The 19680-nt window shown below is 34.7% G+C and overlaps 1 protein-coding gene across 1 annotated transcript; it reads left to right on the top strand.

Annotated features, from left to right (window-relative positions):
- The first annotated feature begins 401 nt into the window (after positions 1-401).
- Positions 402-16781, top strand: LOC133521520 (troponin C, isoallergen Bla g 6.0101-like). The gene is made up of 6 exons (XM_061856524.1): positions 402-583; positions 791-818; positions 3856-3999; positions 9674-9793; positions 12918-13049; positions 16578-16781. Exons 1-6 carry the CDS (start codon positions 581-583, stop codon positions 16610-16612), a joined length of 462 nt encoding a protein of 153 aa, XP_061712508.1. The 5' UTR covers positions 402-580; the 3' UTR covers positions 16613-16781.
- Positions 16782-19680: the final 2899 nt, after the last annotated feature.

Raw genomic sequence — 19680 nt, 5'->3', positions numbered from 1 at the left:
CATTTCTATTATTTAATATTTACTTCGAGAGCCTCAGGGGAAAACAAGGACATTTCTTTTTAGCTTTAGAGCAAAATAATATTTGCTAGCGTTAGTAGGAATTATCGTAATATAACGTAAATTAGAACTAATATTTGGTATTAAATAGAAGCCATAGAGTGATTTAGCAATTATTATTTTCTCTTCTTTCCAACTTTTATGACTAATATTAAATAAAATACTGAATGTAATGCTGCAAAAAATTTGGCATTTTGATATGTAAAAAAAAATAAAAAAAGCTTCTTAGTTTTTTTAGAAAGACGACCCGCTAGCCTGACGTATACATTCCCAGCTATCATCCGGCAACAGAGCATAATGTATGATGACCTCAACAATAACAGTTAAAAGCGATCGCCGAAGCCAAGACGCGGTGAATCGTGGGCAGAAAGGGGCAGTACCAAGTCCCTAAACCAGAGGCAACCTGGGTGACATCGTCGCGCGTCTTAGAGTAGTCGCTCAGTCCATCCAGATAAAAGGACTTGTGTTCCTCATTCTTTGGTTCGGCATTGCGTACCATATTATTCAATTCCTTTAAATAAAAATGGTGAGATTTTAATTCGTCATTTTTTCAAATAAAGATAATTTTGTGCCGTTGCTTTCTATAAAAAGTTTTGATATTTCATTACTACTTTGTGATTAATAACTTAAATTGGCTAGTGAAGTGCGTTTCAGAATTTTATCGTGCATCAATTAACGTTTGTGATACCTATTTAATAATAATGAAAAGCTAACGTGCAGTTAATCTTTACAGGATGATCTTACTAAGGACCAGGTAGCAAGTGAGTAGTTTTGCAAATTAGTAGTTATAATATCTCGACAATATCATTAGCAAAATCGGCTTATCGATTTCGTATGACAATTATTATTTAAATCGTCTATTATTATCATTTCATCACACTCTCAATATTGAGTTCATTTCATAATAAATTAGGTATATTTATGAGAAATATTTAACAGCATTAATCTGTAATTGTGAATTTATTTCAATGCAAGTTATTTCAACAACTTATTTAGTGGTTCGCCTCAAGCGATCCAGGAGATTTCAAATTATGAAAATATGATAGTGGTTTGATATTAATGTTACTCCAATCAATATGTGGTATGTTAGATAATGTATATATAATAAGATAAAATAAGAAATCAGTTTATGTGGAAACGAGAATCTCGAGACGCTTATAGGTATATACCTAATGCCTGAAAGAAAAAGTTATGTTTGTAATTGAGTGCTTGGGTTTTAAATGTTTATTGTGTCCGTCGATTTAAAATGTTATTACAATTGTAAAAAACTTATGCTTAACGCGAGCAAACAGATGTGTAAAATTGACTGTATCTGGCCAAAGCTTAATGGTTTTTCAACGTTGAGCCATAGAGATTTTATAAAATAAATATGTAGGTCATGCGAAAATAGTTTTACAATACGCCCAACATACCTACATTGGCCGTTTCAAGTAGAAATATAATATTCGTTTTCTTATATTTCATATCGTTGATATGTTTACAGCACTAAAGAGTTCATCACAACTTCACAATCTGTAAATCTGCGCGGATCAAGAGAAAAATAATTTCCTCTACTTCTTTCTTTACTCTAATACCTACTACAAACTGCCTTTTTGCGTAGAAAATAGAGTTCATTTTAACTAAACGTGCAGAATAATTTAAAAAGTGCAGTATAACGCGAGTTCATAGCGTCATTTGATCTGCTTCGCTTGAGCTAGTGATTGCAGCTAACTAAGAATTACTCTGGAGAGTAATAACCATTTAATTTAATTAACCTACAGAATGGAACGTGTTTTCCGTTTTGCTCGTTTCCAGGGAGAGTTATCCTTGCTTTCACACTCAAGTCATATACCGGTCTTAAGTAGACATTAAATTTACTTGTGTGTAGAATCAGAATAGTTGTAATACGATTTTTAATATTATCTATTTAAACAGTCAGAAGCAGATGTAGCTAAGCAGGAGATGTTTCAAACTGACTTGCCCACGCTCTTATTCCCTAACAATAAAGTTGTGTTTTGGTCATTTTAAACAACGGGTAAGTTTTAGCAATTTTTTTGCATCTAGTAATATTGATTATGTCCAATCCCATAAGATTAGGTACTTGCAAAAGAAATTCTAAATTGCATTAGTTTTTCATCCCATAAGGAAGAAGACAACATTTTCAATCAATTCCATGCTTTCGTAATCCGACTGTCATTACCAATTTTCTTAAAACCGGTCGCATTTAGTCTTAGTTGCAGATTGCTTTTGGATTGAACAAATAATGTAACGTTAGTTAAGCTATAAAAACTCTTTATATTATAGCTATAGCTCATGCCTATACATCATTTTAACTTTGATAAATTGATATGTAACGTTTTCAATTTGATTAAATTGAAGCTTTATGAAAAGAGCGTCTAATTGTTAACCGATAATAAGGACCCTTTTGGTTGAAAACGGACATAGGTATGTGGTTAGTATTGTTTCAATTTCAGTAACCACCTATAGAAAAATAGGTAGGTATATTAAAAAAGAAAAAGATTGGCAATCATTTACGGGTATTTTTTACTCAGAAAAACTAATAGGTAGTGGTATCTCAAATTTCTAGGCTGACAGCGTCTCATAATATTAGGTTAGCAGTTACCTGAAAAACTCACGCTCTGTAAATAGTGTGTTCGTTACCGGGCCATCTCTGGGCAAGCATCGTAATATACCTACACGGTGTAGCATTCAGCACAGATCAAACGGAGGCAAATGATATACAGGTTGGAATTGTTATATTTGAGCATACGCTGAGGGGTGGATATGCGGATATCGCGAAAAAAACCTGCCGTCTCAGACATTTGGCTACATCACATGTCACTGTTTTCTATGGAAAAGATGTTTTTTTTCGCGATTTTGTGGTTGGTCCCATGGTAAAACTTGTTTAGTATGACCCCACATATTCACCCCTCAGCGTATGGTCATACAGAACTATTTCACCCTGTAGAACCTTAAATACTAACTATTCGACCTCCACGCACAATGTTCAGCTAAATTTAATGGTTTAAGATAAAAGAAAAATCTTTACTCTTCATTAAAATTTGACTTTAACAGTAGGTGACTTTAGCAGTCAAATGTAGTAGTTTTTTCGTAAAAATCAAATATGTACAACTCGCCCAACATTCCGTAAGTGGACAACAATTATTTGGGTTAAACATATTTAATTTCAAAATTTTACATATATATAATCACGCCTATTTCCCGAAGGGGTAGGCAGAGACCACGGATTTCCACTTACTACGATCCTGACATACCTCTTTCGCTTCCTTCACTCAAAACTTCAAAATTTTACTATCTTCAAAAAGGTATTAACGCTGTTTAACTTACTTTAGCAAAAAGTTAGTTGTAGCAAAATATAGACCAGGATTTCCCAATTGGGAATATTACGCGAAACTAAGCATAGGGGGCGCCACTACCACAATCCATCATAATCTGAGGATTTACCACGAAATAAGAAAATCGAAATTTCGTAATCTAACCTCTCTATCACTCTTACATATTCGAGCGATAAAGGGGCAGATAACTAAATTTCGATTTTTGCGCTTCCCGGTAGGCCCTTTGTAAACAAACCGCCTTGATGCATCAATGTCATATTTTATTATCTGTGAAAACTTGTCATAAAACAGTTTAAGGCAATATGGTTTATGATAAGTGCCAGTGCTGCACTCTGCCGGCAGAACATTGCAGTAATACTCCCTATTGACTAAGGTGTCAAAAATCTTCATTTAAATAGAAATATAATTAAATATAACAGAGAACTACTTGTTTTGCGGGCTACTCTTGCTGCTTTATTTTCAGTCCTCAAGAAGGCGTTTGAGGCCTTCGACCACGAGAAAAAGGGTTGCATCGGCACCGTGATGGTGGGCACTATCTTTGGCATGCTGGGTCTTGGCGTCACCGACGAGACCTTAAAGGAGATCATTGAAGAAGTGGACGAAGATGGTCAGTACTCTTTACTTTACCATTTTATGGGGCGATTATTATTTTGCTGTAATTATTTTTCGTCCGATTTCGATTATTTGGTGCATAGGTAGAGTTTCCCTATTCTGTACAATATAAGCACAGTTCACCGTTTGTCCTAAAACTATACCTGAGTTACGAAAAGTATTGTATTTTCGTAACTCGTAGTTTTTTTTGGGTGAGGTTGTGATTTCGTTTCCGAAATGAGAAGCTTTTCAACCCAGCTAAGTTTTATCCAAATGTGACGAAAAAATCGTAAAATATATATATATATATATATAAATAGGCCCTTATAAGGATACATACTTTGTAGTCGCAGAATACTCGTACATTCGTCGTCCGTCCGTAATAATAATGAAAAGTGGGTTGTACTATCTCATCTAAGAAGCAATCTGTTTCCGACAGAAATATGGGTAGACTTTATAATGAAGAAAATATTTAGGTCATTTTTATGCTAATATAAATGAAATTATATTAAATTTTTATTAGATAATAAATAAAAATTTACACACTGACAAAATTGGGACACTAACTACTAAAGGGGCCCACTTAGCTGATTACCAATTCGCCGGACGATATCGGCCTGTCCGTTATTCGCAAAAGCTGCATCGCGAATAACTGACAGGCCGATATCATTTAGAATAACACCAATTCTATTTAACAGTTCTTTTTATTATTTAAATTTATCATAAGCCAGATTTAATAGACAATAAATTATAATGAAAACAACAAAGATAAACAACACACATATAACGGTTTATATAATGAGAAATGAGAGAGTTGGCACACAATAGACCCCTTAAATTTTCCAAGAATACAATCGTCAGTCGCTAAATTGCAGCATCAATGATAATCAGCTTTTCAAATACCAAAACAGGCTCAAAGTGACATCAAATTCTAATAACACAATAAACACAGTTATGTCTTTGATACTGGCAAAATTGGTGTAATAAGCATAGTCTTTGTTAAGGGCTGCCGAGAATCAACGGGTTGCCTCGGGCGTTGAGAACAACAAAGAGTCCCTTTAAGGCGACTTGTGCCCTAAAAGAGCTTGGCGCTACATTACAAATTTCGCTCAAATCCGAAATGTAAAGTCATAAAAGACTAGAAAATTAAATTAGGAAAAAACTAATTTACCCATTAAGATTTTACCTAAGGTCAGCTAGGGCTATTGCAACTGTGGGGAAATTGCAACTATGCGACAGTTGCAACTATGGGAAAGTTGCTACTGTGGGGCAAATGCACTCTTAAGGAGTGAGTAATAATGAGAATTATAATGACTGATGAAAGTATGTCATGAATACAAGAGGCTAGCTCATTACTTCTTGTATTTTTAGAGTAAATAGTTGCATTGGCCCCATGGTTGCAATTGTAGACATAATAGTATTGAGATATGTAAGAGAGATGCCAAATATTTTTTAAATTTAACTGACTTGACATTTTTCTTAGTTGCGCAGGATTCTTTAACGTTAAAAGAGTTGAAAGATTAAATAGGTACGAGTATACCTTTAGTTAAATCGACACAGGCAAATTTAAAGTGAACCAATTAAACTAGCCGTGCGAACATAACTACCCAGTAGTTAAAAACAACCTCGATAGATACAGTCTGACGTATTAGCTATAGTTTTTTAACACCGTTATTAGTAACAGTAACATATAAAGACGAAAGCGGAGGACCCGCCCGAAATCACTTTTCATACAAACGTACACATTTTCCTCTACGTTTATTAATTAATTACAGAAGTTAGAAGCATCTAAAATTTTGTATGATATCTGTTTTTCGCTCCTAATTTTTATGATAACAAAAAAACGATAAATGTCAAACGTAGGGGCATAGCAATGTTTAATATACTTACATCAAATTATGTAAAAATATTTTCCAAAATGTCAACATCCAGAGAAGAAAATGGGTACTACGTTTGTATGTCCTGTTTCCTCTTAAGGTTTAACATACATTTTTTTCTAGTATTTTCGGTTGGTCCATTTCAGAGCCTCAGCTTATTCAGAATATTCCACTGCACTAATATAGACGCCTTAAGCTTAGGTGAACTTAAATCTTGGTTATCTAACTGACAGCAAGTTCAAGCCAGACAAGTAAATTAATATGAAGGGCTATAAGAACCTCATGACTCACTTGCGTTATTTACGAGTAAGTTTTGGTTAGATAATATGTAACGGTCTTTGGTGGCCTCGCGTAATATATTTCTAAAGGGATTTTATGTAGTTATATCACTACAAAAGCCTCATAAAAGTCCTTGTTAATACTATATTTATATATGACGTTTTCAATTAAAAGGTACCACATTGTCCGTTGTCGATAAGGTTGATTTTAAATTCAAGCTTTATGGAAATAGTGTCTTAATGACAACCAATAACGGCACATATACAGAGTGTATATTTAGTCACCTGCAATAATTTACGGGCCATTACTAATAATTCCATTGCTATTTATTTGTTAACTCGAATAAGATTAATATTTTATTATTGAATAACTCTCCCAAAAGAAAACAATAAAGGCACAATAATACAGGAAGAGATAATACAATAAACTGCTGAAACTGGGTTGACAGAACATAATTAAGAAATTGATATTGATTATACTACCCAGATTAAACGTTGAGCACGTTAATATGAATATCCCTGTAAATCAATAACTGGATAAAACTGAAATATCAAAGACGAATCGGTATTTATAAAGTTATTTGATTTTCGTAAGTACTCGTACTCATAATAATCATAAAGATCGATATTAAATATATTGAAAAACGGCTCACAACACGACCGGCGACGACCGGTTTGGCCTAGTGGGTAGTGACCCTGCCTACGAAGCTGATGGTCCCGGGTTCAAATCCTGGTAAGGGCATTTATTCGTGTGATGAGCATGGATATTTGTTCCTGAGTCATGGGTGTTTTCTATGTATTTAAGTATTTATAAATATTTATATATTATATATATCGTTGTCTAGGTACCCTCAACACAAGCCTTATTGCGCTTACTGTGGGACTTAGTCAATTTGTGTAATAATGTCGTATAATATTTATTTATTTATTTACAACATGTTTCACTCCGTACGTAGTAGTGTCGTTAGGAGCTTGCGTTGACGGACCGGCGCAGACTGCGGGCCGCAGCCCTCCGCGCCCGATGTCTCGGCGCGGGCGCCGGTGGTGGCAGGGGAAGCAAGAAACTACCCCCGTTTACGGCATTATTGTCAAATAATCGGTTGCACACAACACTCAATACGTCATTTGCTAATGGTTCGACCACACTGTCCACCGAAGTAGCAACACCGTTTTCCAGCTCTGACTGCTCGGAGGCACGGACCAACCACAATCATGGTTAAAATTCGGATGGTTAATTTGGATAGCCTCCCGACTTTTCGCTGTATCACAAATATTTCCTTTACCAGCACGGTTACCTTATCGAAACGCATCTAGTTAGTCGAATCCAAATCCAATACGTGTACGTCACCACAAAGCCCCGGCGGTCCGTGTTCTTCATACTACGTATGTGCTCGGATAATCTGGTGAAAATGTTTCGGCCCGTCTCTCCTATGCAGTTCCCCCACAGGAGCAAGGAATTATATTTACGCCCGGACTGTTCAAAGGATCCTTAGGCGAACGCAACACCTGTCTGAGCTTCATATGAGAACGGAAAATCGTCTTAATGCAGTATGTACCTATGTATGTAGCCACAGACATATTAAATATATTGAAAAACACTTCAATTTATTTAATATGTCTTTGGCTCACTGAAGTTTTGTTATTTAGATCATAAAGAGCTCCCTACGTTACTAAGATATAATTAATTGTTCCGTAGGCGGAAACCCTTTCCAAATAAATGTAAACCAATTACTTGGGATTAAGATTTGAGAGAACCAAGAAAGGTATTCATTGCAACTAATTATATTTACTTCCCATTTTAATCGTACTCTACGATTCTACGAACTTTTCATTTCTGATAAAAGTTAAGATGTTGGTAAAATGTACAGTATATAAAACTATTGCTTACAACTAGCATTGCGGGAGTAATTTTGGTTTCCAACTTAATTCAATTTTGTCACCCACAAACTTCAACTGGTATCAATAGAGTACAACGCCTGCGGCAATACCTATTAAACGATGCTCCCCGATCCGCCACTAATTTTCTGAGTGCTCGTGCCGTAGATACGCAAATACTCTTTCACTCTGACTGCTCTCGGAATATAAAGATCTTAAGTGACTTAAACCATAGCCACATGCGACCTTATCTTTCCAAGTGACAGTGTTATCGCTTCGATAAAAAAAGCTTCCCTTGGCGTATTAGAGATTAAACTTTTGCAATATTTTTGAACGGAAGTTATTTTAGTTGCGTAAACGGTTTTGCTGCTGGGAGTTTCAAAGTTTGGTGAAATATGAGCGTAGAGTTAGCTAAAGCTATTTTATGTTATTTCGCATTGAATATGAATAATTAAAGTGATAAACATCTATTTATGGCTATAACGATTGTTTCGGGATCCCTTTGTTTGACATAATTATTGAAAGTCATAATGTAATGATAGTCATATTATCATTAGTCATAACTCTGAAACCGTTAACTTTTCAGGAATTTCCTTAGATTATCCTATAGATAGGTTAGGTTAGGTTAGGTTTGTTTTATGGCAATCCTGAAAAGTTACGCGTTTCTGAGAAAAACCAAATTATGACTAACGAAAATGCGGACAAACAATACATTATGACTTAAAACTTTATGGGAAACAATAGAGACCCGATTGTTTCATTAGTAAACTAAAGCCATTGCAGTAAACAACATTAATAGCAGGATTTATTACATTGAGGTTGATATAGTGAGAGCAAAGTACGTGATTCAAATTATTTCTTGACACTATGACACAATTGACACGATTGACCATTTAGGCCAAATAATAGGCTCAATTATCTTGGAGAAAATACAAGTGTCGAGTCCGCGCCAAATCACGGGTGTATAATTTTTGTCCATCATGAGAATCCTGTTGAGTAGACCATAGCAGGTACTAAAAAGTACTCATAACGAAAGATGATTGTAGATACGCATGGACCACTTTGTAAGGCGGATAACATAAAACAATCGAGGTCACGTAAGTGCTCCCGCACAAATATGGAAGTGAAACCGCTTATTCCAGTTGCGTTTACAGTTACGACCAGTATTCGTGTAAATTAAAAATATTTTCAAAAATTAAGGGATGGACCAAAACTATCATAGTATGCAACGGTATAGAATACAACTGTTGTGCTGCTCATATAGCATTTTGCTAGTAAAATTGAGCCTTACGCAGCGGCTTACGTGAGCGAAAAACTCGCGAACGCGAAGCGACGCGGCGCGGGTGAATCAATCCTTCGATACTTATTGAAGTGTCCTAGGTGGGCGATCTCGTTACGAACGCGAATGCCGTGCGCCGCGCCGTACTGGACGTCGTTCGATACCCCCCGTCAGGGGGGTATGAGGGACCGCTTTCGCCTTTCGGCTGCGGCGGCTATCGCAGCCGCGCCGTACCGCTTCGCGTTCGCCGGTTATTCGCTCACGTAAACCGCTGCGTATGCGTAGTGACCTGGTGCTCGTAGTAAATGAATCATAATGTGGTGTTTGTATAGTCTGTGTATAACATTAACGATAATATTTTAATTTATATGCTTGATACAGGATCCGGCGAGCTGGAGTTTGAAGAGTTTGTAACCTTAGCGTCGAGATTTATGGTTGAAGAGGACGCTGAAGCTATGCAACAAGAACTCAAAGAAGCATTCCGGTTGTACGACAAAGAAGGTAAATAAGGACTTTACTAGGAAACAGAACCATTTCCAACATATGTACGTCACGATTTATATAAGAATAGGTGTACACGTCTATGTATGTTTACCTATACTAAAATATGTCTATGTCTATGTCTACCAGTTAGGGAGGTCGTGCCTAAAGGGTTGATGACAATCTTCTTCCTCGCGTTGTCCCGGAATTTTGCCACGGCTCATGGGAATCTGGGGTCCGCTTGACCACTAATCCCCAGAATTGGCGTAGGTACTAGTTTTTACGAAAGCGACTGCCATCTGACCTTCCAACCCAGAGGATAAACTAGGCCTTGTTGGGATTAGTCCGGTTTCCTCACGATGTTTTCCTACAACGAAAAGCGACTGGTAAATATCAAATGATATTTCGAACATAAGTTCCGAAAAACTCATTGGTACAAGCCGGGGTTTGAACTCGCGACCTCCGGATTGCAGGTCGCACGCTCTTACCGGTAGGCCACCTGCGCTTCAAGGGTTGGTGACCATATTTTCCAAAAATATATATAATAGTAAATGTGTACAAAAGAAAGTTATGTGTATACGTGGTGCCTGAAGTATTCTACTCTCGCACTCCCGAGGCCGTGCGAAAAATACTAACTACTTATGTGAGTTTAGATCAATCTGGTCTATTTCTTTGTGGTATTTTTTATATGATAGAATGTTTATTCTTTGAGTAACAGTCACTCGAACTTGAGTATTAATCTAATTATTTCTTATTTTTAATAGTTGACAGATCAAAAACAAATCAATAACCTGTTATTAGTAATAACTTATGATAATTATAACAACCCATCTTGGTAAAGGACCTCTTATGTCACTTTGATGTCTTTCAACAACTATGTCTAGAAACTAGACCACAAATGATCATCAATACGCTATTTGCACTGAGTACTTATTACTCATCGAGTAATTATAACGAAAAAATATTTAGATCAATTGGATCATTTTATTCCGTATGATGAGGTTAGAAGCCAACCATTACGACGAAAGTGGGGGACCCGAGAGAAATCGCCTTTTTATACAAACGTAGTCCCCATTTTCCTCTGGATATTTACATTATTGAAAATATTTGGACCCAATTGGTTGTATATCAACCACAGCTATTCCCTTACGTTTGATTGTTGTGTTTTTTTTTTCGAAATTTAATTATTGTAAGCATACATCGGGGTTTTTGGTGCGGGAATTTTTTACTCTAGCCAAAAAACAGGTATAAACTACGAAAACCGACACTATTTTAATATTTCTAAGCGCATTTGGAGTTTACTGTTTATTTTTAATTCATAGTTTGGTAATTATTTTACAATAAACAAAGTTATAAATACACGAAAACATTCCCGCACCAAAAACCCCGATGTAAGAGTTAGGAGCATTACAAAATGTGTATGAAATCAGTTTTTGGCTCCTAATTTTTGTAATAATCAAAAAATCGAAAAGAAACATCTGAATCATCATCGGCATCTCATGTTCAACATACATATAGCAATGGTTAACACAAATCAAATTATGCAAAAATATTTTCCATAATGCCAATATCCAGAGCGGAAAATGAGGACTAAGATTGTATGGAGAAGCGGCCATCTCCTTTCCTCTTAAAACACTTCGGATTCCTCCCCAGCAACCTGTACCTATAAAGCAATGTATTAAGAGTATTAACCCCTCGTAGTAATATAATATCCCGAGCTTCATGTAATTAACCAATGCCATAGGTTAAGCTTTACATTGTCAATTAATTAAGGGTTTTGCTGTGTTAATGCGGAATTTGAACGCGTAAAACCATATTACAGGCTAAAGTAATTAAATACTCTCGCTCAAAAGCGAATGTATCTTGCTGAATAAAATTTAGTTGTTGGAAAAATTCTAGACATTCTGTGACCCAGGGTTGCCGACTCCATTATTTTTACCTCTAGATCTCAAATTGAAAACCCCTTAAAACCCCCTTGATAAAAAATAAAAGAAATTACACGTCTAATATACTAGAGCACCGCGACCTTCAATAAAAAAGGCGGCAAATTTAAAAAATATTTATTTTTTATTTATTTATTTATTTAAACTTTATTGCACAATACATGAAGAGTACAAATGGCGGACTTAATGCCAGAAGGCATTCTCTACCAGTCAACCATGAGCCAAACCGAAAGATCCTAATTGGTGCAGGGTCAGAATACAGAGTAAAATGACAAAAAAAAATATCACAAAATTACCTATATAAAATTAAACGTACATAAATAATATGATTTAAAGGTGTGTTTTACGAGTATTAATACATTATAAAAAAAAAACAAGAATTTCGAACACCGGATCATCACTATGTAGCGTAAAACTGAACATTCAGCCCTGTACTACCTTCTCAGTTGCACTTGCGAGTTCAAACAAAAGAGAGTGGGATACATTATGAACTCGAGAATGTTTCATTTCCTGTTCCTAATAATTTATTACATCGTGAACACATTTATCTATATCACACAAACATTGTATGGTAAAACCCCTAAAAATATTAAGCCCCTAAACAAAACCAGGCTGCTTTTTTACCCCCACAGTTAGTGGTAAAACCCGTAGTTGGAACCCACGGCCTGACCCTTGTTAGTTATTTAACGTGTTTCATTTGGGTGGAAGATTTCTAGGGTGATTTTGGTTTTGTTATTAAGGAAAATACTGAGAGTAAGATAGTAATTTTCTTAGTGAGGTGCCTACACCTATACCCTTTTGTTGACCTTTGATACATAATGAAGTAGGTACCTACATAAATACACTAAATTTACGTATATTTTTTAGCTTTAATACAATTAATGACATTAAAAGGCAAATTAAGCAGATATATTCGAAACTAGCTTCTGTCCGCGACTTCGTCTGTGTGGCATGATGATGATAATTAATAACGATTATCAAATGTACCCCTAGACCCTTATTATTTTCTTTTCATCCTGTTACCCCCTGCTGCGGTGACGTCTCGAATTATATTCTTTTACTGACGACGTTAAAGATCTTGTGTCTCTTTGCGTCATTTTGACATTTGTGTATGTTAGAAAGAGACAGCGTTTAACAAGGCTGATAGGTTTTATGAAAAAGGGGGGTTAATTATTTGCTAATATGTGATGCAACATTTCCAGGTAACGGCTACATCACGACAGCGGTGCTACGGGAGATCCTCAGAGAGCTAGATGACAAGATCAGCGCAGAGGAGTTGGACATGATGATTGAGGAAATTGACTCTGACGGCTCTGGCACAGTTGACTTTGATGGTATGCATCACCGTCACTAACAGACTGCCACGAAATTTGGTTCTTTTTTACGCATCCAGTCTCGCTTTTATCACCGGTTGACCATTTTATCGTAGTGTGACCCAAACTGTATGTGGGTGAATCAATTTGCTTTTTGCTCTTATTCTGTCCCGTGAGCCAAGGGATAACAGTTACAAAAAATAACCCAAACTTCTTATATCATTAGCTAATAGCCAATAAAAAATCTTAAATTTACCAAAAAAATATCTGTATGATGAGATAGTGTTTCATATAATTACGAGTCTAAAGTGTGATCCAAAGAGACGAAACCATGGCAACCAGTTGCATAAAGAAGTTGATTCACCGATTGTACATTTTCTAAAAGGCAGTATCCATTCTGGTACGCTTTAATAGTAGGTATTAATCAGGCTACCTGATGTATAGCCTGGATATATACTTACGAAATGATGTGGGTAAAGTTTTTCCAGAATAAACTGTACTCTTCTGCCTGATTGGTATCTGCACAATTCATACCCGAATACAGAATTGTCTATTTAAATTAAATTAACAGTTGCATAGAATGAAAGAGTTGATAATTATGGAATGCCTGATTAATATATATGAACTAACGGTGTAATTAAAAGTTCGAGCCGTAATTAATATACTTATAGCCGGTCAAACATCTTTGTCGGTAGAAAAAGTCGAGAAATTCAGATTTTCTGTGGGAATATAACCCTTCGCGCCTACATTTTTAAAATTTGTCGGTTTTCTCTACTGACGGAAATGATTGACAGATACAATTTTATTTTATGTTAATTTTCAAAACCGCTTTCTAACCGCAAATAAAATTTACTCAACATATATATAACAACAAATTTTGTGACGCTCCAATACGTTGAAATACTTAGTATTCTGGCATAAAATACAAGCACTATGTCATTGTTAACTAAATTGAATGTGACATCGACTATTATAATTTAGAATTTATAATATCGCGTCCGATCTAGTAACGTGCCAAACCCAAGTTTAGCTTTGGCTGCATATTTGATTGAATTTATATAAACTTTTGCCATGACTTTTTTTTTAAACCAGTAATAACTGTTTTGTATGTCGCTTCATGTCTAAACGAGATAAGTGTGCATATAAAAAAAGATGCCATTTTAGCATTGCATTAAATATTGCGTGCGTTGTATAAGCTGCGTGAAACTAAAAGGGAAAAGAACATCAAAATAATAATGACATTATTTACAAAAACCGGCCAAGTGCGAGTCGGACTCGCGCACAAAGCGTTCCGTACCATTTATGACGTATTAAAAAAAAACTACTAACTAGATCTCGTTTAAACCAATTTTCGTATATTTTTTTTAGGTTTATCATTATGTTATTTTAGAAGTTACAGGGGGGGGGGGACGCACATTTTACCACTTTGGAAGTGTCTCTCGCGCAAACTATTCAGTTTAGAAAAAAAATGATATTAGAAACCTCAATAACATTTTTGAAGACCTATCCATAGACACCCCACACGTATAGGTTTGATGAAATTTTTTTTTTTCAGTTCTAAGTATGGGGAACCCCCAAAATGTATTGTTTTTTTTTCTATTTTTGTGTGAAAATCTTAATGCGGTTCATAGAATACATCTACTTACCAAGTTTGAACAGTATAGAGTTAGTTTCGGAAAAAAGTGGCTGTGACATAAACGGACAGACAGACGGACATGACGAATCTATAAGTGTTCCGTTTTTTGCCATTTGGCTACGGAACCCTAAAAAGGACTACAAAGAGAAATGATAGCGTCAAAGAGAAATGAGTCCATTTCTAAGAACAAGCATTAATTATGAAGATTTTTTTTAATCACCAGAACTAAATGTCTTCGGCTCAGTTAGTTTCTTAATGAAACATTTCCTTTATTTACGTAATTATTTTGTACAGCTACCTGCGGCTATTTTGTTTTTAATTGACTTATATTTAAAACACTTGATTATGATAATTTATAATGTGCTGTAAAAGCATGCCCGAGCGTATTGTAATGTTCAATAAAGCTGTAAAGGTTAAATGGCATTCTCGCACGCATATCGATAGCCAAGCTCATTTGTAGTAAAAAATAATGTAAAGTAATAATATTTAACGATATTCAAAGGTATTGATCGGTAACGATAAGTAAACTGCTGGCTTTGTATAAGTATAGTACTCGGGTGAGTAATGTTTAATATAATCAAAAAACAAGTTATCATACCCTTCCTATAATTAACGTAGTTTTTGTTATACGTTGTTTTTGTTAAATTACAATTTAATCTAGCTCTTAATAAAATAATGCCTATTTTAATATAATTTTTATCTAGTATAAATAAACATTTTATAATGGCTATAGGCGTATTTTAATATAACGTATAATTCTACAATTTTCATAAGTATTTTAGTAATTTTCATATTTGTATAACACGTTTTGTCGTGTTGTTTTTATATTAATACTACGGGGGTCGTAGTTTTAACCTAGACTTACCTTCTTTTTGTTACTCGTAAATATTCGATTCTGTCGGGGTTGCAGTTCTAACTTAACCTAGCCTACTTTTTGTTAAATATTCTATTCTGCGGTGGTCGCAGGTCTAATCTAACCAGGTTAGGTTTTGAGGGGGACCAGATATCATTAAATCATATCACTAGTTATTAATATATTATATATTTTATAGTATGTGATAATTATAGCAGTGTGTGTTAGACGAAATTTAAAAATATAATGGTCATATATCAAGAAAAACATTACGCATGTCATTGATTAGTTAACTCTTCAAGTGGCATATGTCGTTTTTGAGTCATTGGAATATTGATTTTATTCCAATTAATTCAATTTGAAATTTTAATGACGTAATTGCGATAGTCGACGGCCTACCACTCCAAGGGTTAATGTGAAAGTATGCCACTTATTACATTATCCCAAATAACTGTATATAAAACTATAATAAGTGATACTTCTTATTTGTATAATGACTTGTTTAATTATTATTATTAGTTTTTTGTTCAATACTATTTTAATCTAAAATACCTAACTTCACTTAACACTTATTTGAATAATATACCGATATCTTATTTTGATTACACACATTATTTGTATATAATTAAATAGTATAGTATATTATTACACAAATTGACTAAATTCCATAGTAAGCCCAATAAGGCTTATTTTGTGGGTACTTTGACAACAATGTACATAATATATAAATATTTATGAAAACTTAAATTCAAAGAAAACACCCATGACTTAGGAACCAGGAATATCTACCTAATTACATTAAGGGGTACGAAAAATTAAAATAACTTTCAGGAACTCATGCATACCGATAAAAAGGAGTTTTCCAACAACATTAAATTACGAAAAGTTTATGATATCCCTTGAATAATTCAGTACATTTGACTTGCCGTAATTGTGACTGAAACGGTGGACTTTTCAGAATTTCCCTAGCTTATTTTGCTTATGAAAATTTCATGCCACCTTGTTGACACTGCAAGAATTCTTCTGGATTTGCACTTATAAAACTTTTGTTGAATTTCAGAATTCATGGAAGTCATGACGGGAGGCGACGACTGAACGAACAAGTTTATGTTATAATGATACTAATTTTATCTATACCTACTACACAATATCAATTTATTTATACATCGGAAGACCAATTTAATAATATTGTTAGCAAAAAACTTTAATGTATTTATTTAACTACTTGTAAGTTATTTTATAAGAATAAAACAATATCCTAAGAGTATGTATTTTTTTATCGATTATAGCCTTTATTCATAATAAATATATACAGAGGTTTTACTATAACTAGCTTAAATCTGAAATGTATTTGTTATTCTGTTTTTTTTTTTTTTTGCACACTCTAAAAATCTCTTCAGTATTCTAAAGTATTATTGTCATAGTTATCGCACATAATATGACATGATACAGTAAACTTTATTTTTTGATATCATACTATTGTAAGAGACTACCGCTGTATTTAATAGTAAAAAGAATCTATGACGTGAAAATTAGGCTTAGACCAAACAGAATCTCGTCATCTTTCGAATAATGGCCTCCGCCACTTTGAACGTTGATTAATAACCACACGGTAATTACTAATTATATTAATTATCATAATGAAGTTGGTTTTGCGATGCGAAATGTTGCAATGTTTATTAATAATGTTGGTCACAGCGAGGTTGACAGCTAATCGCCTTAGCACGCAAATAACGACGTCATTCATAACAGTCAACCACAGTTTACACAGCGAAAGAGGGTTAATATGTACCTATGTGTCGAGTGCGTTGTTTATACTGTACATTATTAATATTAAAAATCCCACACTACAATATTCTCTCTGTTTTAAACTAAAAGTTGGCAAGAGACAGCGTTATTCCAAACCTTGTAGTACCTAATTCGTCGGCCGGTAATCCTTTTGCGCCATATCCATAATTGAGCAAAATCGTTTTTTAGTGATTCCTAAAATAACAGAAAAATAAACTATAAGTAATTGACAGAAATCGGTTAAAAAAATTGATTGTGCCATATCCGCGTTACTAACTTATCACAAAAGTTGTGACATATCCAAAACTTAAGAAAACGGACTCATACATCAAACTCAACGGAGATGGTAATAATAATAACCGGCCAAAAGCATGTCGGGCCACGCTCAGTGTAGGGTTCCGTAGTTACTTTTCAGTCACAATAAGCTAAACTGGAGCTTAAAGTATAGTAAATTGTTAACCAAGGGATGAAACGGTACCTTTCACCCGAGTTAAACAAATAGGCAAATTTGCATAATCAGTACCTAATTAAAGTAAGGTCAACTCGGCGAAGACCGTCTGCCGGCGAAGGCCGTCTAGCAAGAATTACAGCAAATTCTGTACAGCTACGAGGATGGCAACACAATTTACGTAATGATAAAACAGTTCTAGTTCTTATAAATTTACACAGATGGCGCTACCTCTAGCATGAAGAGAAAAACCGGCCTTTCAAGTTTAGTCAGGTTGGCAACTCGTATTGGGAGTACAACACGCTGTCGTTAAAATTTTTTTTAAGTGATTAAACTGAAGTGTTTTTAAGATCGATACAGGTAAGTCTATTCTTTATTAATGTATTTATATGAATATTATATTACAATAACCTTAAACTGGTTATTTCACGAAGATATTTCTGGTGGAAAAAAACTAACCTCAAAATGTAGTAGTGTCGAAGTCCGTCAAAAGTTAGGAGGCTAATATCGTAATATGCCGGTCTTCACCGTTTTAAGAAGTTGCCAACCTTTTCTGTATATGTTTTTTTTTTATTATTGACCGTAGCGTTAGCGAAGATCTACGTTTTGACTCGGGCATTTTGCATTTTCTACAGGTCGCAATCTCAACCGATTTTCGTGAAATTTTGTGGCCAGATTTTAAGATTTAATAGACTTTTTTGTCGATCTAATTTTAGATTTTTTTTTAATGTAGAATTTCATAAAGAACTTAAGCGCCAATAATGTCTATGGCGCTTATGACTATTATGAGTTTAACTGTGATAATGATATTTATCATTTTTACATTTTCTAAACTTAACGCGTCAACAGCTCACAGAGCCACTAGTATATAATATATAGTTAACTAGTATACTTGCTCAAAATGTGACAAGAAAAGGTCGTGGACAATGGACATACTTATAAAATTCTTGATAGAGCAGTCGCCATGGAATTTAAGATCGTGAGACTAAAAATGCCATATCTTAAAGGTGAAAACAGTAAGGGACCAACCTTGATCAGCTGTTAAGCATTTTGTGTCTGTCTACCTCGAATTAGTTTATATGAATCAGCAGTTTATTTCACTGATGAATGTTATCACTTCCATTCCAATGCAATATACATTTGCTACTTTTTGTGGTATTCTTGGCCTCAATTTTTAATAGTACTTAAATCAATACTCGTTTAGTATTTTACTTAAGAATTGTATTGATTAAAATACATTTGTATTGATCTCAATGTTTGATCTCATTGTTTTATTAATACTTACCTGCGTGTTTTCGACCCCTGTATGGCGATGTATGCCGGTCTTACCCGACAAACGAAACTTTGCATGAAATCAGCCATAATAAACCCTATTCTTGACATATTAGAGTCTACATTCAGTTGTTATTGTAGTTCGCACTCGTACAAACATCTATAATTACGTAGGTTGCCTATGTGTAGGTAAATTCGCCATTAGACGATCTTAGCCGACATTGGCGCTGAGTTCGTCCATTGCGACGTGTTTTAAAAACGAGTGTTTATTTCACTATCCGACGCCTTAAATGAGAATTTGGCAAGTTTAATTAGAAACCAACGAAATATTTTATCAACTAATTTCAGAAAATTTTACTTTCAGGCAACAGGATAGCTAAAATTTGTCTATTAAGTTCTTTTTAAATAAAGTATGCCGGTCTTCGCCGAGTTGACCTTAAGTCTTTTTACTATGAAGGGAAAACTTTTTGCGATAACTCAAAAACAGCTAAACTGATCATGTCCGCTATAGTTTTCATTTAATGTCTTTCTTAAGCTCTACTTCCACGATTTTTTTCATATTTTTTGGACCTATGGTTCAAAAGTTAGAGGGGGGGGACACATTTTTTTTTTCTTTCGGAGCGATTAGCTCCGAATATATTCACTTTATCAAAAA

The sequence above is a fragment of the Cydia pomonella genome, chromosome 9 (assembly GCF_033807575.1).
Source record: "Cydia pomonella isolate Wapato2018A chromosome 9, ilCydPomo1, whole genome shotgun sequence".
Lineage (NCBI taxonomy): Eukaryota > Metazoa > Arthropoda > Insecta > Lepidoptera > Tortricidae > Cydia > Cydia pomonella.
This window is presented reverse-complemented; position numbering and strand designations above follow the sequence as displayed.